At 41.9% G+C, this 21,283-nt stretch overlaps 2 protein-coding genes and 2 non-coding genes across 7 annotated transcripts; 1 reads left to right on the forward strand and 3 right to left on the reverse strand.

Moving 5' to 3' along the window:
- Positions 1-2,461: 2,461 nt before the first annotated feature.
- Positions 2,462-20,874, reverse strand: Ddx39b (DExD-box helicase 39B). 4 transcript variants are annotated; one of them, XM_058586586.1, is made up of 12 exons: positions 20,718-20,873; positions 19,126-19,463; positions 18,023-18,150; positions 17,650-17,742; positions 14,684-14,867; positions 13,450-13,568; positions 11,260-11,391; positions 10,198-10,307; positions 9,954-10,098; positions 9,489-9,636; positions 4,492-9,149; positions 2,462-3,809 (listed from the first exon to the last, which is right to left on the reverse strand). In XM_058586586.1, exons 2-11 carry the CDS (start codon positions 19,334-19,336, stop codon positions 9,133-9,135), a joined length of 1,287 nt encoding a protein of 428 aa, XP_058442569.1. In that variant the 5' UTR covers positions 19,337-19,463; positions 20,718-20,873; the 3' UTR covers positions 2,462-3,809; positions 4,492-9,132. The 4 variants fall into 4 exon arrangements, with proteins under 4 accessions (XP_058442569.1, XP_058442570.1, XP_058442572.1 ...); XM_058586587.1 differs by lacking the exon at positions 20,718-20,873 and adding an exon at positions 20,600-20,712; XM_058586589.1 differs by lacking the exons at positions 2,462-3,809; positions 4,492-9,149 and having other exon boundaries at positions 9,497-9,636; positions 9,954-10,079; positions 20,718-20,874.
- Positions 7,656-8,915, forward strand: Mccd1 (mitochondrial coiled-coil domain 1). Its single transcript, XM_046467909.1, is given in 3 exon segments — positions 7,656-7,716; positions 7,719-7,810; positions 8,463-8,915. Coding segments are annotated over 3 exon segments (357 nt in total). The 3' UTR covers positions 8,667-8,915.
- On the reverse strand, positions 14,554-14,630 carry LOC124109377 (small nucleolar RNA SNORD83). Its single transcript, XR_006856916.1, has one exon. It is a non-coding gene; the product is annotated as a small nucleolar RNA SNORD83 (small nucleolar RNA).
- LOC124109376 (small nucleolar RNA SNORD83) lies at positions 19,818-19,895 on the reverse strand. The gene has a single exon (XR_006856915.1). It is a non-coding gene; the product is annotated as a small nucleolar RNA SNORD83 (small nucleolar RNA).
- Positions 20,875-21,283: the final 409 nt, after the last annotated feature.

Here is a 21,283-nt window from a genome sequence, read left to right on the forward strand (position 1 = left end):
TCAATTTGTTGCCGTTGACCCTCATAAGGCCCTTTTCCTAACAACATATCTAGATTTCTTTGAGGGTAACCGGCTGCTGCATTTCGTCTAGCTGTCTCCCTGCAAAATTCCTCATTGGCAACCTTCCATAACAAATATTGTCCTCCATTTAGCACAGATTTACACATACTAGCCCAATCTGCTGGCGTCATGTCCAAGTTGGTAATGGATTCGACCATGCTTACAGTGAACGGTGCTTGAGGACCATAGGTTGTTACAGCCTCCTTTAACTGCTTCACTGTTTTGAAATCTAAAGCACGGTGAATTCGCTGCCCTCCTGCCTGCTCAAGTACAGGGCATGCTAATCTTTGAGGTCCTGTCTCAGGATCCCATCTATCAACTACGGGGTTTGAGGGCCACTCAGCTATCTCCATAGGGGGAGCTGTTGGTTGAATTACGCCCTCTGGTGATAGAACGGTGTTAGTAGCAGCCTCCTGTTGTAGCTTTTTCCCTAATAGCTGTTTCTCCTCTAAGCTTTCTTCCTTTAAATTTTCTTCCTCTGTCTGACTAGCTTGAGAGACCTTCTCTTTTGCTTGATCTAAAATGTCTTTCTCCATGGTCTGAACCTCTAACAATTTACTTAACACTCTTTCAGTTTGTTTTTTACTAATTTCTAATCTGTTATAAAGATAACGCAACCCAGTAAGATAACACAAAACAAAGCCGAAACAGGATGAAACAAAAACGGAACAAAAAATCGTTGTATCAATTTTCCTATTTTCTTGACATGTGCATTTGTGGTCTATTTCTATCTCTTCCTCAGGGGCGAACAACTTCAAACCTTGAGCCAACCATTTTTCCCAATCTGCCTGAGAAAATTCTAGGGATAGGCAGCTTGAAACAAACACAAAACAAATCAAAACAAGAACACATTGTTTTTTAAAATGGTCGCCCATTCTCTCGCCTTCCCTTAGGGGCAAGCAATTTCACTTACCCCGAAGCTTCAGACGTTCCCCGAACGGGCCGCCAAATGCCGCAGTCTGGCTGGGCACAAATCACGAGCCACTGAAGCAGGAACAAACTTTATTTTTAAACTGCAGGAAAACACTTCACACAGCTCCCGGGGAATCCTCCCGAACGCGCCAGGAGGCTTGTCCAGGAACCCCCAGCCGGAAATATCTCTCCCGGAAATCCCTCCTCCTGCACTTCCCCAACCAATGGGAACTCTCGGGGAATCCCCGGAAATCCCCATGAGAACTCCAAAATAGTGCGAGAACTCAAAAGTTGCGGCAGAGGCGGATAGTAATGCCTCGCCTGTCAATCAATACTGTTGGCAAAATGCCAGGGGCCATACAGACTCGGCCGTGGCTCTCAGCACTAAATAACCTGTACAACATGGATATACACTGCACAGAGGGATGATTTACATCCCAGACGGAGGGACCAAGTTGGCAATGAGTTTCATCACACTACTGAGAAAGGCACCCAACCAAAAACTTATGAATTGTTTCTTTTCCATTTCTGGACCTCCTTAACTGAGGGTAACTGAAACTTCAAAAAGGAAAACCACAGATAAGAGGGGATTGATGAAAAGAGAAGCATACAAAAGTACAATTTGTTACTATATATTTCAACCACAGAAACCTCAAGTTGCAAGTGTTCAAGCATTGCCTCTTTTATGGATTATTCACAATTAAATGGCGTGCAGATTAATTTGGAAAGCTTGATAATGTTATTTTTTAACCTGAATTAACATAAGGAAGCAATTCATTAACAGGCATCTCATAGAATGTATTTCATAGCAAATGTAAAGGGTACTCTGCTAGGCTCTGTATATATGTCTATTTAAAATCATAAAAAAAAAACATGCTTAAGGGATGGGGTTGTGTCTCAGTGGTAGAGTGCTTGCCTAGCATACATGAGGTACTGACTGGTTCAATCCCTGGCACCACATAAAAATAAACAAATAAAATAAAGGTATTATGTCCATCTACAACTAAAAAATATATAAATAACACACACACACACACACACACACACACACACAATGCTTAAGTCAGAGAATTCCACTGCTTTAGAATCCTTTACCTCTGCTTTATTTTCTCACCTCTAGCTTCCCCAGCACTTCTTTCTCATCCCTCAGACACCAATCTCCCCTTGGAACTTAACACCCCTCACTGAATTTTGGTACCAGGATTGTCCCCTTATATGGCACCATAACTATTCTCACCATGATCAACTATCCTGCTAATAAGTCAGGTTCTCATTTCTTCATTTAAAATGTTCCAGAGATTCCATCTAATAGGTCCAAAGAAATCTCTAGAACATAAGACCTATGATTACAGAGGCTTTTAGGGCTGTTTTAGTCAACATTGGATTCACAGCATTTAAAATCATACTTGGTACACAGTAGGCACTACATTCATTTTTGTTGAACAAATGAAATGTAATTGTATTTAAATGAAATTGCATCACACAGAAGTCATTAAAAAACAAAAAAATATTTTATTTCATGCATTTCATGTACACAATTTATAAATTCATTCCAATGGAGAAAACACTTATCTGTTGCACAGTTGAGCCTGACAGTTTTTGATTACTACATAAGAAGTTACCACAAACTTGATAGCCCAAAACATTACCCTGTTTATTTGCTTACATTTCCTTTGTCAGAAATCTAAGCATGGTATGCATGGATTCTCTCTTCAGGATTTCATAAAGTTGTGGTCTCATCTCAAGTATCCTCCAAACTCACACAATGCTGTGGGCAGAATCCCATTTCCTGCACGTTTAGGGCCGAGGTCCCTCTCTCCTTGCTGGCTGTCAGGGAGAGAGGGGGAGGACTACAGGCAACTTGGTGACCACTTAGCCACATCCCCAGCCCGATTTTGTATTTTATTTAGAGACAGGGTTCACTGAGTTGCTTAGCACCTTGCTTTTCCTGAGGCTGGCTTTGAACTCACAATCCTCCTGCCTCAGCCTCCAGAGCTGCTGGGATTACAGGCATGCCCCACCGCACCTGACTTGCCCCTCCATTTTCAAAGCCCACATTTAAGAAGATCTCTCACACTGAATCCTTCTCACACAATGGATCTCTTCTCTCAGGAAGAGCTTGGTCCTTTTAAAGGATCACCTAGTTAGGACAGTCCCCATGTTAAGGTTAACTGATTTGAGACTGTAATTTCATCTGCAAAAATCCCTTCACAGTAGCAAATACCTTAGCATTTGATTGACTGAAGAAAGATGGCTAATTGGAGTGGTGTTAGGGTCCATCACAAAATCAGACTAACATAGCCAGATTCTTACTTTTTTGTGTAATTGAGTCACAGCTGGATCATGAAAGTCAAATAAATAGATGTTTGAGAATAATAATAAATTACATCTCACTTAGCTGTGAAAAATCTTAAATCCAACTGGCATGTTAAATATCATTTAACTGACACGTTTTATTTAGGGCAAATAAAAAAGTACAATGATTTAATCTTTCCTTAGAATCTATATTACTTATCTACTGCTATATAACAAACTACCCAAAACTTGGCAGCTGGAAACATGGAACATTATCTCCCTCAGGGTGTGATGGTCAGGAATCCAGGAGAGGTTCCTTGAGTGCTTCTGGCTCAGGGTCTCTCACAAGGTCGCAGTCATCAGCCAAGGCTGCATCCTTTGAGGACCTGACTGGCACTGGGGGCTCCCAAGGAGCATGGCTCCTTCATATGGCTGTTGGAGAGGGCTCAGGTACTTGCTAGCTGGTCCCAAGAGGCCTCCATTCCTAGTCACCTGGACCTTTCCACAGGCTGCTCATGACTCAACAGCTGGCATCCCCAGAGCTAGGGATCCAAGAGACAGAAAGAACCAAAATGAAAACTGCAATGTATTTTAATCTTACACCCAGAGTCATAACCCATTACATCAACCTTATTCCATCACACAGAGGCGAGTTGGCAAGTTCAGGCCATACTCCATTATAGAGATGGGAATAAGCTGCCTCTCTGCAAGGGAGGATGAAGTGTTTGCATATGTTAAAACCAAAATTAAAGCCAGATATTGTGACACATGCATGTTATCCCACTACTGGGGGGACTGAAACAGGAGGATCACAGGTTCAAGGCCAGCCTGGGCAACTTAGCAAGACCTTGCCGCAAAATAAAATTTTTAAAAGGCTGAGGGTATTACTCAGTGGTAGAGTGGTAGCATGCAGGAAGCCCTGGGTTCAATCCTTAGTGACACACACACAAAAAAGCCACAAAATATTGTTTCAAGACTCTATAAATCAAATGCTCTCGTCTAATTTTTTGTTAATAGTAATATTTCTTTTGGGAAAGCCATAATTAAAAGTTTGAGACAGAAAGGTGATACAACACTGTCTCTGAGTCTTGCAAACATCTTTAATAAAAATACTCTATTAGTTTAAATAAAACTGAGAACATAAACTAGATCAAAGTTTCAAGACTTATGTCATAATTATGCTTTTATAATTATTATTATTTTCCTATGATGTTTCATATTTACTTTATGTATGCCAAAAATACAACAAAAAAGAAAAGAAATCCCTGGAAACAAAAAGAATATATAGTAAGGTTGCAGGATACAAGGTTAATATATAAAATTCAATCACTTTCCTATATACCAGTAAGGAATGAGTGGAAATTGAGAAGCAAAACATAATACCATTTACATTAGCACTCCCTAAAAGTTAGAGCTTGTTCTTCTGCCCCTTGGTGTACGTGTGTTCTTTCTTGGGGATCAAACCTAAAGGCCTCATATGTTAGGCAACTGCTTACCAATGAGCTACACTTCAACTCAATACTTAGGTACAATCTCATCTTAGGTTATAAATCTAAGTATGTATAAAAGCAAAACTACAAAACTCTGATGAAAGTCATCAACTAAAAAATACAGTATATTCCATGTTCATGAATAAAACAAATATTGTCATCGTAATTTTTCCCAACTGATCAATTCCAATCAAAATCTCAGCGAGTTATTTTGTGGAAATTGACAAACTGGTTTAAAGTTTATATGGAGAGGAAGAAAATCTAGCTAATACAATGTAGAATAAAAACAAAGTCAAAGGACAGTCACTACCTGACTTTAATAATCATGACTATGTAGTAATTAGTACCACATTGGTAGCCTTTATTAAAAACAGTATGGCGTTTCCCCACACACAAAAAAAAATTAAAAATAGAATGACTGTATGATTCAACAATCCTACTAGTGAGTATATATCCAAAGGTACGAAATCAGTGTCAAAGACATCTGTTACCATGTTGATTGCAGCATTATTTACAATAGCCAACATATAGACTAAATCAACTTGTGTTTATCAGCAGATGAAGAAAGAAAATGGGGTTTATATACACAATGAAATACTATTAAGCCTTGGGAAAAAAAAAAAAGGAAATCCTATCGTTTGTGATAAGGATGAACCTGGAAGACATTAAGTGAAATAAGCCCAGCATAGATGATTTCACTTATGGAGAACTAAAAAAAAAAAAAAAATCAAATTTATGTAGAGAGCAAACTGGTGGTTACTATAGGTTAAGCGGTGGGACAATTGTGGTGATGCTAGTCAAAGACCAAAATTACAGTTACATAGGAAGAAATGAGTTCAAGAGATATTTTTTATCTCATGGTGACTAAACAATATACTGATATAGTTGAAAACTGCTGACAGTGTTCTTGTTACAAAATAAAATGGTATATATGTGTGATATATGCTAAGTAACTTGAGTTAGCCATTTTCAATGGATACACTTACCAAAATATCATGTACATCATAAATACAAAATTTTTGCCAACTCAAATGATTTTTAAAATACACTGCGGTAACACCAAAAGAATAAATGAATGTGTGGAACAGAATGGAGAGACCATAAACAGATCCACCTAGATACAAAGGAGCAAAGACAGTTCAGTGGAGAAAACAGTCTTTTCAACAAAGGGTGCTGGACCGGACATCACATGCAAGAAAAGTGAAATGAGAAAGGCTCTCTTGAAAGGTTGCTATGAACATCAACTGTTGACAGGAATAAAAATGTGCCCAGCTAGTTGTTTGACACTTATTTTCACATAAATACAATGAGTGCACCTCTATATCTCTAAGTCCCCATCTGCATATGTTTCACAAGACATAAATTCATGTCAGTCACTCCATCACTCTGGTCCTGTCAATCCTCAGTAGGGTGCGATATTGAAGGGGTCTTCAGAGACCAGAATTTTCATGATTATGACTCCAAAACATTCAGGAATGACAAAAGGTAAATATATACACTAACATAAAAGTAGGCAATCTGGTTTATACATATTTATCTTCACTCCATTTCTATGATTCACAGTTCATTCAACAGATTTCAACCAACCCAAATCCCAGAACTTTCTTTAGTTCACATAGATGAACAAAGCCAAAATTCAGACTATTTTGTCCGTGGCTTAGGAATATCTACTATAAATTATTGTAGGTTAGTCCACTTTTGAGTGCATAACCTAAAGCAGATGGTTGAAATGTCTGCTTTTCAGGAAGGGTTATTTAATGTATCATTTAGATTACCCTGCAGAAATGTCATGGTTTGTTTTTTGTTTTCCTAAATAGCTGCTGAGCTTGCTTTTAACTGACAAACATGGTTAGGTTAACTTCAATGTTGGCGAGTTTCACATGTACTAGTTTCACATATCTGTAATGACAGTACTTTGAGCCTATTTTCCAGTAATTAAGACTTTAAGCCATTGCGAATTCAAATATGAGAACCTTGTCACTAAGAAACAGAGAAAACCATTCTCCCTTTTACAGTTTTGCCTCTTTTTACACTAGGAAACAAGTCAGCTGACAAACTGAGGTGTTCCGCCTCATCTAAATGCATTTCAGCCCAAGCTTGAGCAGCAAGGACCTCCAGAAAACTCTCCCTGTCTGGCTTTTGGACCCCTCAGCCATCTTCCCTGTTTCCAAATAGTGAGTTGGTTAGCAACTGTCTACTCTCTAGCAATCCTGCCTTCTGAGGACCTTCCATTTCCCACATGATCAAAATATAGATCCCCCTGAGCCACCACTGCCCACAGGAATGTGTCTGGGGTCTCCAGCCACAAGAGACACTTTAGAACACACTGCAGGACACCTACCATCTGTACACAGGTTCACACTGTGTGGACAGGTTTATGTATAGGTGCCAAGGGAGACTTCACTAGCTCAACAAAGCTTGACACCTGTACTAGTGTCACACTGTCATAAGCAACAGGGGATACAAAGGAGCCTGATCTAACTAAAGGCAACCCCTACAACACATACTGCAAGACAGGACAGGAAAAAAGGTCATTCTGGGCCAACAAAATTAGAGAAAAGTAAACAATCCTGGTTAGTTTTCTCATCTAAAAACCAGTGATGTAATTCCTATCACAGCACTGAGGGAGAAATTAGAAGACAGTGCTAGCAGAAACAAACTCAAAACATGGTAGGCTAGGCATTCTAAACCAAATTCTGTCTAAACTGACAGGAACATGTTCATACCAGGACTCTTGTTCCTAGACTGTTCAGCCAGGATAGGAAGGTGGAGGCAAACGGGGTCAGGCAGGGGCGGGTCCCTGGGCAGGACAGGCACTCAAGTGAGGCCAAGGCCTGGAAGACAGCCAGTTCCTGGTGGCTGTTGGGCAGCTCAAGACAGCTCCCTGCCTCACTAGCCATGGTCCTCCCTCTGGCCTGGATCACTCAGTACTGTCGCCTTCGCCTCCTATTGCCCTCCTGGGCCCCCAAGGATGCTATTTCCAGAATCCCAAAAAAAGCATGGAAGAACAGACCAGCTCCTCAGGTGGTGGGAAGATGAGGTCACCTGCCAGGGTAAGTGGCAAAGGTGGGAGGAGTGTGTCAAGATTTGTATGGGGGGGCTGGGGGTTGTGGCTAAGTGGTAGAGCACTTGCCTGGCATGTGCAAGGTGCTGGGCTCAATCCTTAGCACCACATAAAAATAAACAAACAAAATGAAGGTCTTATGTCAAACTAAAAAAATAAAATGATTTGTATTAAAATAAAATGATTTGTATTGGGGTAAGGAATAGAAAAAAAAATGTCCAGTTTATGCTGTATCCATCAAACCCTGCAGCTCCTTGCCTAATTTTAACTCTCAACTCCTTCCCACCCCCACACTAACCTAGATCTCAGGGTTCCCTCTCTCCTTGAACAGGAATTTCCCCTTCATCTAACAGTTAATTATTTCCTAGGGAGGAGGGACAGTTAGTCCTCTGTCCATAAACCTTTTTAAGGCAGCCCCTGAGCCAGTGATATCTACCTAATCCCCTTACCCCCCAGCATGTCTTTGATAGAGGAAGCTACCTGAGCTTCAGAGATGACCTTAAACTAATAGGGTATTTAAAAAAAAAAAAAAAAAGACAGAATTCTTGAATTCCAGCCACACTCTGCAACACAGCTTCCCAGTGTCTCAGCCCCCAATCCTGGCTGATGCTGCTGCCTCCCCCAATTCCTGCTTCATCCAGGAACCTTGGCCCCACCACAAAGCTGAGCTGACTCAAGCTGAAGAGTTGCTGGAGCAGCAGCTGGAGCTGTACCAGGCCCTACTGGAAGGGACAGGGGGAGCCTGGGAAGCCCAGGCCCTAGTGCTCAAGATCCAGAAGCTGAAAGAACAGATGAAGAGACACCAAGAGAGGAAATGCCTAAGCTTCCCACAAGTGCCCGCATAACCCTCCAAAACCTGAAATACTGCCCAGCACCCTGCAATGGGCCCTTTCAGAAACATGCCAGCCCACCAAAAAATGAAGACAACTCTATAAGGGTCCAAAAAATTGGAAAGTAGTTGAGGAGCCATGGCCTATGCAGGCTTATTCTCACTTTGACCCCACTCTACAGCAGGGTACTCAGAACTGAGAAATTTATCCTGGATTAAGCCCTAAATAACTTTACCATAAGCAATAAAGGATGGAGCACTTACAGATACCACAGACACATTTGTGTTTCATTTTTAGTTTTGTTAAAAAAAATTCTGATAAATCAGGAATGGGGTTTAGGAGTGGTGGTGATGCAAAAGAAGGAAGCCTTGGGGAGGGGTGGGGGCTGTCGGGGCAGGTGGCAGTAGTGTCTCCTTCACCCCCACACCTGGTGTCCTCTCCTGAAGAGATAGACCGTCACATTCCAGAATAGGTGAATCCTCTACCGCGTCTGTTCAACTGAAGACAAAACAAGGCAGTTAAAATAAGGCACACAAAGGGGAAACCAACACAGAAACACACAGGTACATACATGAAGATGTTTGTGTACCATGTAGATTGAGAGGACAGACTCAGGAGTACGGAAAGAAATCCTTTGAAGAAAGAAAAAAAGACCCCACAAAAATAGTAAATAAAACACCCCAATCAGTATCAAAGATCAAGGGACAAGAGGTCATCAAAGGGCCACCAATAAGGCATCAGGTGACCACTACCTACATAAGGGATTCAAGACATACACAATAAGAACAAGGAAAATCTAAGAGCTGGGGGAGCCAGTTTCCTGAGCTCCATACTCACTGTAGGAGGAGATGTCTATCTCATCAGGCAGCTCACTGATGTTGACCTCAAAGCGGTCCTGCACATCATTAAGAATCTTGGCGTCATTCTCATCTGACACAAATGTGATAGCCAAGCCCTTGGTGCCAAAGCGACCTGCTCTGGCCACCTGGAAGAAGAAAAAAAGTAAAACTGGAAGACCCTAAAGATGGAAGATGTACAAAAAAGGCTGGGCACAGTTGTACACGCCTGTACAGGCCGAGGCAGAACGATAGCCAAGTTAGGGGCCAACCTCAGCAACTTAGTGAGACCCTGTCTCAAAGTGAAAAAAAGGGCTAGGATGTGGCTCAGTGGTTAAGTGCCCCTGTGGTCAATCCTTGGTACGGTTCCATCCCCTCAAAAAAAAAAAAAAAAAAAAAATCTTAAAGAAAAAGATACATAAAATAAGGGTATGGAAGAGTGGGGTATCCTGGATGTGGTACTTACCCGATGTAGGTAGGTGTCAGAATCCTCAGGCATGTCATAGTTAAAGGCAATGTTCACCCGCTCAATGTCCATGCCTCGGCCAAATAGGTTGGTGGCCACAAGAATCCGTCGTTGAAAATCTTTAAACTGCTGATACCGAGAAAGCCTTTGTGAGAAAGGAAATTAGGAAAATGTTGAGGTCCCCTTCTCTCAATGGTTCACTTTTCCCCCAAGGTCACAAAGCTGTTCTCCAGCTCCAACTCACCTCTCCTCCTGAGGCATCCCACGGTGGATGGCAATGGCTGGAAAGTTCTGCTCCACTAGGAGCTGGGCCAGGGCGATGCACCGCTGCACAGACTTCACAAAGATCACCACCTGTATGGGAGGGGTGGTGCATGAGAGTGAGGGGGTACATAGTATTTAAAAGAAATTACACATGTGGCAGAGTTTTTAATAATCTTACTCATCTAAAGGAATTCCTCTCAGTCCCTATTATACCCTATCACATATTTCCTTTTCTGTTCTAAATACAATTTAGCCTTTCTCTCCAAGTTCTGATGATTTCTAGGTAGGCTGACCTCTGAGGTGGTGTGGAGAATAATCATCCAAACTGGCAGACATGTTATGAGACAAAGATAAGGCCATCTCATAGATAAATGCTAAAAGTTACAACAAAGTTCTAGGAAGACCACAACTAATATTCCTACTTACCAAAAGACTAAGGGGCTTACCCTAATTCTAGTAGTCTCTAGAGCAAAGACATCACACACCAGGTAAACTGATGGGTTGCTTTTCCTCAACAAGGAGTACAAGAAATAAACCAACCCTAAATGCCTAGAATAGCTCAAGATTTTTACAAACTTCCTAAAACCCTTCAAAAATTTTACTTTGGGAGCTGAGCACGATGGTGCAGGCCTGTAATCCCAGCAGCTCATAGGCTAAGACAAGAGGATCATGAGTTCAAAGCCAGCCTCAGCAACAGCAAGGCGCTAAGCAACTCAGTGAGACCCTATTTCTAAAAAGAATACAAAAAAAATAGGGCTGGGCATTTGGCTCACTGGTGGATTGCCCAAGCTCAATCCCCGCTACCAAAAAAGAAATCTACTTTTGGGGGTTTATTTTACTTGACATCTTCATTATCCCACAGTCACAGAACGCCTTGCTCATGCTCAGTCCCCAAAAAACATTTATATTCCCATTTATGAGAATGTCTCCACCATTCTCTCCTCATATGTGGCTCCCTCAACACACCTTGGTCACAAGTTTCTGCTATAACTTGTTATGTATCCAATGCTGCTCATCACTCTACTGGACCTTGAACACTGACCTGGTTGAACTCAAGGACATCCAGAAGGTCAAAGAGTTTCCGGTTCTTCTCGTTGTCCTTCAGTTTCACGTAGTACTGCTGCAACCCGTGCAGCGTCAACTTCGTCTCATCATCCACGAAGATCTCCATTGGCTGAGGGGGAGGAAGGGGGTGGGGAACGGGAGGAGGGCAGAGTGGGGGGGTTAAACCTGGGGGGGTGGAGGAAGTTGATCTCCAAAACACCCCATGGGGGGATGGGGAGAAGAGAAAAGATTGAAAACCCCACCCCACCACTAAAAATACCCAATTTTACTGTGGTCTTTTTCACACTAGATCTAATTTCCTTCCTTCCTATCAGTTGATTTTTAAGATAGCCCAATTGAAAACTATCAGGGGAAAAAGGAACTTTGCAAAGTAATGGAGCAGTGAAACCATCCAATGGCAAGACACCATTACCTCAAATGGAGGTGGTGAAAGAAAGAAAATAGGTGACATTCAAAGAGATGATATGATTCAAATACCTTAGAAATGATGGGGAACAGTGACTCAAGGTCAGAGTAATTCCATCAGAGCTGGTTATTAAGAACATGGGGGAGATAACAAGGAATGCTCCATTTTCATTGTCTCTCAACTAAGAGAATCTTATACACATTAGAAAGTGGATGTCTTTAAGATCAGAATGGCTATAATGGATCTAGTCAAAAAGTCCATTTAAGAACCAAAAATTACTCAAGATGAGTATATTATATGGAATAGTTTTAGATGAGACTGGTCTCTAATAGTCAAACCATCTACAGTTTGGTTTACATGGACAGCACTAGTAAAGGGTGCTAAAAAATAAAAAACAGCAGCAGATAGCATTCATCTTTAAAATTGAAAAAAAAAAATGTTTTGTTTTTTTTTTTAACAACACACACACACACACAACCCTTGAAGGGGGGGAAAGCAGCATAAAAAAAGACATAAGAAGCTGACACAAGACAACTCTATAGCCAGACTTTCCTAACACTCTCCCTACCATCTTGGGGGACCTAATTAATGTATAGATCCAGAGATCAAGATGGGCAAGGATGTGTGTGTGTTTGGGGGGAAAAAACTAATCCAGAAGCAGAATCCCAGAAGGCAGGCTAGCAAATCATGCTTTTCAAAGAGAAATTCCAAGGCCGCCTTCAAATCTAATTCTAACAACAAGTGCAACTAAAGAGAAAGTTATTTCAAGGGAAGGAGCACTGCAGGGAGGAGAAGAACATACTCCACTGCTCAAACAATGGGCTCCCCCCAAGCCCCAACCCTAACACCCATCTGATTACATCAAGTGGAAATCTCCACTTTACCTTTCCCATATCCCTCTCCTCTGAATATTGAAAAATAATTCTTTAAAAGAAAAAAAAATCCACCACCCATTCAGGAGACCCCACCCCCAACACATATGGGGGAGAATGGGGCACAGCACGTGTTAGGTTCAGGAAAAAAACCGGGAACGGAAAAAGAGGCTGGTTTGGTCCTCAGCTTCCTGGTCAGGTTTCCCCGCGGCCTCCGCTGCCGCCATCCACAGCTCGGTGCCGTCCGCATTCCCTCGTCGTGCCACGGTGCTTCTCTGCTGCCGGCTCACATCGACCGAGGTTCCGATGGGTGCAAGGAGGTATGGGTGGGAAGGAGTAGGGGACTGGGGACTGAGGTACCAGAGGCCCCCACCCCTGGAGGTGGGGAGGGGGCAGATTCATTTGTGTTGTTTGCTCTTCTTCTGGACATGCCCTGCAATCTGTCTGTCCCTCTCTTACTCTCCTACCACCGGGAGTTATGAGTTTTGATGAGCACAGAAACTCCAGCTGTATGCTTGATGTCACCTTGGGGTGCGTGGCTGTAAGGGGTATGTAGGAGATGATGGATGAATGGGTGGTAGGGCAGAAAATCCTGCCCTCCCCCAAAAGGGAGAAGAGGTTCAAAAATGCTGGGATTAAAAAAAATGTCGAACTCTACCCGCTCTCACGTTAACCCGACCAAGTCTTCCGGAGTTTCCCTGGCACCCGCGCAGACCCTAACACTAGCTGTCTCTGCCTCTGTGTGTCTCTTCAAGGAGTTGTTGCTCCCAGACGGGCAAAAGCCCCCTTCTTGGCACTTGAAGGACAAGGGAGTCTGGAGGAAGAGGGCGAGGAAGGGGAGGAGGCAGTGGGCGGGGAGTGGAGGGAGAGAAGGTAGAAGGGTATTTACATCTTGCATGAACTTGCGGCAGACTGGACGGATCTCTTTGCCCAAGGTAGCACTGAACATCATGACCTGCTTCTCATGGGGGGTCATGCGAAAAATTTCCTGGACATCCCGACGCATGTCTACAAGAATGAGAGATTAAAGATAATAGACATCTGTGATAATGATCAGAAACAGACTTCCCAGTGAGGTGACTACTGGAAATGGATAAGGAATCATTTCAGGGAAAGATGACTTCAGGTCTCTCTACTTTCTCCAACAACTCTAAAACCAAATAGTAATAACAATGGAAAACACAATGACTACAGAATAAAGACTTGGGATCAGGTTCCAGCTGCTCTAACCAAGCAAGAAATATGATGAAGCCCTAAAGTTCAAGACAATACAACAGACACAAAGCCCGCTACAAAGGCTCACAAGGACATATAAATATGCTTTATAGGCCCTTGTCCCAATTCCTCTTTACCCAAGTTCCAAGTTCTAGCAGTCTACAAGTACTGAGCACTTATTACATTCTAAATGTCAGTCCATTCCATGCCTCCTCTGAATCACACTTTCCTACACTGTCAAGCAAATATAACATCTCTACATCTATCTTATAGCTCACCACCTTGAATAGTCAAAGATCATTTAGAATGACTTGTCTGGGTCTATATCCATTCCCATTCTCCCATTCTTCAAAATTTGGTCTTACAGAAATTTTTTCTTTTATTAACCCCACTTAGCACACTAGAATACCACACCACACAAACTCCCACAAACACTCACCACATTAATCCTAGAACTTAAGTCTAGAAACCTATTCAGCTATAAATTCTGATCACATATGCTGTGCTGGGGATGCCAGAGGGTGGACTGTCTCCTCCTTCAGTTTAACATCTCTCCCATGACACTCAGTATAGGAATCTATAAAGAAAAGGGTGGTGGTGGTGACTTTTACCTAAAATTATCATAGTCCCCTACTCTCAAAGAACATCTATTATAGAGAGAATACCAAAGGGCTAAGGCTATAGCTCAGAGGTACAGCATGTGCTTAGCATGCATGAGACCCTAGGTTTAATCCCAGCACAAAAAAATAAAATAACAAAAATAGTCCAGGGAACTCAGAGCCATCAGTCATGGGTGATAGATTAAGAGTCGTCCTTGCACCGAAGTGCTCCAGTATCAAATAAACATCATTTGGCTCCAAAGAGCAACTCCCCGGACCACGTGACCCCATCCCAGCACTACCACTCACCGAGCTGGTCAAGCATCTTATCACATTCATCCAAGATAAAGTGTTTAATATGTTTGAGGTTGAGGCTCTTATTTCGAGCCAGGGCTAGGATGCGGCCAGGAGTCCCCACGACGATATGCGGGCAGTTCTTCTTCAGCACCTCTTCATCCTTCTTGATAGACAGACCACCAAAAAAAACTGCAACCTGCAAGTCAGAATAAAATAGTCTCTCAAAGAAGGAAAGAGTCCATCCTCCCCAGAGTTTCCATGCTTTCAGCTAAATCTAAACTGGCAGGACATTTCAGTACTAAAACCAACTTTAGTGATCAAACATTGAGGCTAAGAAACAAAAGTGACTTGCCCTAAGTTACATGGTTAATGGAGGCAGTCAGGGCTAGCAGTTTTTCTGCCTTAGCCCATTATGTCCCATCATCCTATACAAAGAGCATCAATAAAAACTTAAATTACGCATTTTTATAGGTGTCCTAAATATAGGAAAAACAGGGCATAAGGGCTTAACCATATACCCTCATATGACTCTAAGACCAGACTTCATGTTAAGAATAAGGACAGCAAGAAATCACCAGTATCAAGTTCCACAAAAAGCACATGGAACACCAAGCTTTCCCAACTGGACCAGCACACAAACCCTACACAATTACCAATTTGAGCTAAATCTATTACTCCATGTTTAAACTTTAAACCATCAGGCAAGTAACACAGAAACTGCTTTCTAGTTTCGAGGGGGAAAAGAACAAGAAATCAAAATGAAAAAGCCATGGACCAGGGATATAGCTGAGATAGTGTGCTTGCCTAGAATGTGAGAGGCCCTTAGTTCAATCCTCAGCACTGAAGGAGGGGAGGGGACTCAAATTGTCATAACCCTAACTCTATGATAAATCTGTTTCTTCCCTGGTGTAAATCTAAAATCACTAATGCAAGATCAACCAGTTTTGTGGAAAAATCAGAGGTACAGCATTGCCCATAAAGGACTCTTGCCAAAAATGTTTGGCAATGTTCTTGCTCAAATCAATCAGTTGAACTTTCAACTATAAATTTTTATTTTTATAAGAAATACTGGGAGGAGGGCTGGGGCTGTGGTTCAGTGGTAGTGCACTTGCCTGGCATGTATGAGGTACTGGGTTCAATTCTCAGCACTGCGTATAAATAAATGTCTATGAATAACTTAAAAAAAAAAAAAAAAAAAGGAAATACTGGGAGCAAACAAATGGCTAAACATGATATGAGAGTAACCAGGCAAATCCAGAATGGGACATTCTGTAGAACTGTCCAAGCTTCTTCAACAAGTCATTTTAATCATCAGGAAAGGAGATATTGCTAAGGATCAAGCCCTCAAGCATGCTAGGCAAGCACTCTGCCACTGAGCTGTAACAATTTAACACTCTATCACTGAGCTATAAGACCTCAGCCCTCACTGTAACAATTCTGAACAGAAATAAGTAAAGTAAGAGTTAAATAATGACAATTCTTTTTTTTTTCACCCTTTTAACACAGGGTTGTGCCTAATTGTCCAAGCTGACCTCAAACTCTGAGGCTCAAGTGATTTTTTCCTGTTTCACCCTCCAAGTAGCTGGGACTACAAGAATGCATCATATCTGATTCTGACACCAAGTGTTTTAAGGGTGACACCAAGTGTTTTAAGGGTGATGATGAGCTAGGCCTACAGAGGTGACTCTCACTCACTACGGAACTCAATAGTAAATAGTTCTATCAACCTAAACAGTTTTCTGGTGTGTAACTTTCAGACTCCACCTACAGATTAGACTGCTTAGTAAAAGGACAGAATATAAACCTATTCATTCTGGCAACATAATAGGAGAGATATTCCTAACATAAATATATACTATACTACATATACAGGGCCTTCAGACTGTATTTAAAGAATTAACATAGCTTTCAAAATACCCAGAGGAAAAGTAGTATAAACAAGACAAATAATGTTTCATGAAAAGAAGTCTGAAAGCCTAGAATTGACTAATTAATAGTGCCTAATACTTGATTACACAGAACCATGAGGATTTTTTTTTTTTAATGGTTGTGATTACCTTCCGTGAAACAGGATTACAGATGGGAGAGCACAAATTTTCTCATTATAAAACCTAAACTACTTAAACATTTTTATCATGCACTGGTGATACTATTTCAGTTTCTAAGAAATTATTTGCAGTTTTAGGCTATGATTCAACATTCCTAGTTTCTTTAAAATGTGAAATAATAAATGGGTAACGATTTGAACAAAAGTAGTTTTTCACTCTAACCTAGAAGAACAGTGTTATCTACATCAGTGTCTCTCAACCTCCCATCACATAAGGATCATGTTAGAACATTATTTCCATACACAGTAGGTCTGGCACAGAACCCATATACCCTGTATTTCCACCAAGTTCCCAAAGGATGCTGAAGCTATTGATATTGGAACCACAACATAAATATTAATGACATATAATGGAAAACAAATCAACTCTGTTGCAGCCCCCTCATCTTTCAATTTTCTGCCATTTTAAAGAATTCTCAAAATTCACACAATATATTGCAGCTTTCTTTTGCTTTTAGAGCTTCCTCTTGCCACACACCCCAAAATTCTCAAAACTTACCAAACACACTAAAATGATTCAAATTCAGTGTAAAGAAGTATGAAGTAGTCCATGGTAAGCATTATCCGTCAACCCAATCATGAGTTCTCATGCTACAGTGTATTTACCCTGTATTACACCAAAGCAAACTAAAGCCTCTTCAAAATTAATAACAAGCATCTCTGAAAATGTAATATAAATCCAAGAGTTCCATATTTTAGTAATATATCTAATACACCCTAAGTCTGCAGAAATTTACTATCAGTTATGTGTTTGCTGAAGTTCTTGTATAGGTGTTTAACATCTGTGGAACAGAAACTGTTGATCTACAAGTTTCAGGTGCCTATAACTCCCCATACCCTCATTTTCTCATGTTTCTTTACTCTGGCTTACCTTGACATTGGGCATGTATTTAGAAAAGCGCTCATATTCCTTGCTGATCTGAAAAGCCAACTCCCTAGTGTGACACATCACCAGCACGGACACCTTGAGAGAGAAATAGAGATAGATAAAATTAAGTACATACATACCTCTGTTATCCCCTCAGACAAAGAGATTGTCACAAAAGCACATGTGACATTTATAAATGACTTCAATTTCTAAGATTTAAATCGTTAAGCTCATGCTTACTGCAGAACACTCCACCTAGTTGTCAAGGATGATAAGAGGTCATCTAAACAAGAGATGTAAATCTGAAACTGGGCCAGAAACATTTCCCACATATCCCTAACCAAAATGCTTTCCCCAACACTCTCCCTAAGTATACCTGTCCAGTAACTGGCTCCAGCTGTTGCAGTGTGGCCAACACAAACACTGCTGTCTTTCCCATGCCTGATTTGGCCTGGCACAGGACATCCATTCCCAGAATGGCCTGAGGGATACATTCATGCTGGACTAGAAGAAAAAAAGAAAGAAAAATTTAGAATGCAATCCCAAGTAACTCCACAACCATTCCAAATTCATTTCTTCCCACTCAATTCCCAAAGTATTTACCTGATTCTTGCCAACTTTCAAACCCTTTCAACCTCTCTCTGCTCCCTCAATCACATTATATCCCAAAATGAAATCCTCCTAGTTCCTTCCAGATCTCACCTCCTCCAGGTTCAGGCCACCCCAGTGATGCTAACAACTCTCTTAAATCTACCAACAGCTCACCTTCAGTGTTTCTGGCTCTGTCTGTATTTTTCTTAAACTGTAACAATCCACGATATTTAAATACCTGCCACAGACCATTTCTCCTACTTAAGTTACCATACTTTGGGTCTCATAACCCTACAATCTTAAACAAAATGGACTTATTACCTGACCAATCATAAAATTTCTAAAGACCAGAGTTGGCCTGACCCAAAAGTGGAAGGTCTAAACAGACCCTTTCTGGAAGTCTAAAAAAAAAACTTTTTTGAGAATTTTTTAAAAATATTTTTTAGTTGTTGATGGACCTTTATTTTATTTATTTGTATGTGGTGCTGAGAGTTGAACCCAGTGCCTCACACATGCTAGGCGAGCAGGCTACTATTGAGTCACAACCCCAGCCCCTGGAAATTTAAAATTAATGGTCAAAATAACAAAGTTAAAAAACAAGCAAACAAGAAAAACCAGACACAAAAATAAAAAGTAAGCTTCTAAATTGTTTTTGGATCACTAACACTTTCATGCTATCATGAAAGAAAAGCCTACACAGCCTCTTCTAATGTTAAGATCTTTTTTGGTACTTATTTATTTCCTGGTCTAGTCCAAACATAAATCATTACCACCTGAGGAATCATAAGCACATCCTTTCCTTGTATCCCCAAAGAGCCTAATGAATAATCCTTTTCTTTGTATCCCTAAAGAGCCTAATGTATACTCTATGACCAACAGAAAATTTACCTTCTGATGGATGCTCAAAGCCACAGTCAACAATAGCCCGGAGTAACTCTGGCTTGAGCAGGAAGTCCCGAAAGCCAGAGCTATGGATGGAGACATAGGAGCCCTTGACATCCTTCTTGGCAGGAGCCTCAGCTCCATCTCCCCCAGCTGCCGTTTCCACCTCATCATCTTCATAGTCCAAGAGCTCATTGTCCACATCATTCTCTGCCATAATTGAGCCGGCAGGGGGAGAAGGGGAGGGGTCTCTCGATGAGTTCTCCCAGAACAGGTGAAAACAAGGGGAAAGAGAGGGGCTTGATAAAGGGCAAAAGAAAAGGTACTAGTTTCTGATAGAAGAGCTGAGTGGGGAAAACAGACAAAAAACTTATCAGTCACTAGCAGACTTTCACCACCTCTTTCCCACTGCCACACTTTCTACTTTCCCTGAACTGTGAACCCTTTATCTGTTAAGGAACAGATATAAAACATAAAAATAAAAGACAAATATAATGAAAAAAGTGGTCTCAGGGAATATTGTTCCCAAAAAGATTGAGCTCACAGTAGCAGAACCAGTTAGTTTGACAGGGGAAGACCAATGCATACATTTGTAATTGTAAATAACAATGAAAAAAAAAAAAAAAAAACAGATCATGAAAAGGTGACTATGACTAAATAAGTTTCCTTATAATCTCATGGTGTCCATTCCTAACAGCAGCCATCAGTCAAGGGTGATAGATTAAGGTCAGCACTGCGCAAAGCGCTCACTTCTCGAAATGAAAACATCATGTGGCTGCCAATCACCTCCTACACCTCTCCAGTATCTCGCGCCTAAGTACCCTCCTTCAGTTGCTTAACAAACCTATGTCATTAACACCGAGGAGCAGGCCTAAGTGAAACGGCTCAGAAACAAAAAATAAAAATGGGCTTGGGTGTAGCTCAAGGGTAGAGCAAGACCAGTACCGCAATATATATATATACATATATATACACATATATATATATATACACACACCAGAAGACATAATCAAAAATATATTAATGATAGAAATATAACAAGCTTTAACAGAATGTTCACCAAGTGGTCTCACATCACTCTTGAGTTGCTACCTCCACAAGACACATTTCTAAGAAACACAATGACACTACCAATAAACATTTGGAAAGCCTCCAAATTAAAGTGGGTAAATCGAGGTGAGAAAAATCCAATTGGGTCCATAAACCTGCTCCTACTCCTCATCCCACAGGGGGCCCAAAGACCCAGAAGAGGGGTGAGAAGAGCCCCGCCCTCCGCCAATGCCCGGGACCAGAATAAGCCTAGCGCCGCCTCTCGACGTCGCTGGGGCCTCGGGAAGCGAGGGACCCACTGGAAGAGCTGGGAGCAAAAGGGGCACAATGGCGCCTGGGCCACCATCTTGGATTGTGCCCCCCTTGTTTCCCTGCCTCCCCCTAGGAGCTCGGCGCTCTCGAAAAGAATAGAAACAAAGAAAATAACTACCCAACCAGGCCCCAGTGACCAGATCATCGCTTGTGGAAGGGGTATCAAGAATCCATGTGATAGGATGACCAGGGAGAAGCGCAGATGGAGGCGGATGGTAGCAAAGGCCAAAGCTTACCAGAGCAGGGCGAGCGCGTATGGCGGCAGCAACAGCGACGAGGGAGGGAATCTCTCTTCACTTCCGGTTCCAGGCTTCCCTCAACCCTAGCCTCCCGCCGTCTCGGCTGCCAGAGCGCAGTCGCATGGTGCCGGAAGAAGGACCTTTCGCTGTTCTTTATCTCCGCGCGCTCTGGGGTTGCCTTTGGAAAATGCCTGTCAGAAAAAATGTTAAAGGCCTTTCTAACTCCTCCGTTATTGCCAAAATCAAGACGTAAGGAGACTAACTTCTCTTCCTGCTGCTATTTGTCCACTCCTATTCACGCCCCTCATCTCTTCGTTTACGTTTCTGCCAAGCAGGTCTTCTCTCTGGGCATACCTCCGTGGGCGCGAGAGGAACGAGGGCGGCAGGGGATGTGAGTTCCCACGGGGTCCTTGGCCTGGTAGTCAAGGTGACCTGGAGACGGTGGGTTTGCGCTAAGAAATGTCTGACTGCAGGTGAAGGGTGGGCAAGTGTCAGGAGACTGGAGTGAGCTGTGCTTGAGGGTTATACTCCGTGCCTTTCCCAGCTATGAGGACGTAAGGTAG

This window comes from Marmota monax, unplaced genomic scaffold, assembly GCF_021218885.2.
Source record: "Marmota monax isolate L192 unplaced genomic scaffold, Marmota_monax_Labrador192_F-V1.1 WCK01_AAM20220418_F8-fsc00404, whole genome shotgun sequence".
NCBI classification, from domain to species: Eukaryota; Metazoa; Chordata; class Mammalia; order Rodentia; family Sciuridae; genus Marmota; species Marmota monax.

Bases quoted from the DNA above. Each gene is read 5' to 3' on its own strand.
- Ddx39b (XM_058586586.1), bottom strand. From the start codon at position 19,336: ATGGCAGAGAATGATGTGGACAATGAGCTCTTGGACTATGAAGATGAT. The intron at 17,743-18,022 runs GTATACTTAGGG...TTCTCTCTCAAG, and splicing joins TGGAGCCAGTTACTGGACAG to GTGTCCGTGCTGGTGATGTG. The intron at 11,392-13,449 runs GTAAATACCCTT...CCTCCCCCTCAG, and splicing joins GCCGCAAGTTCATGCAAGAT to CCAATGGAGATCTTCGTGGA.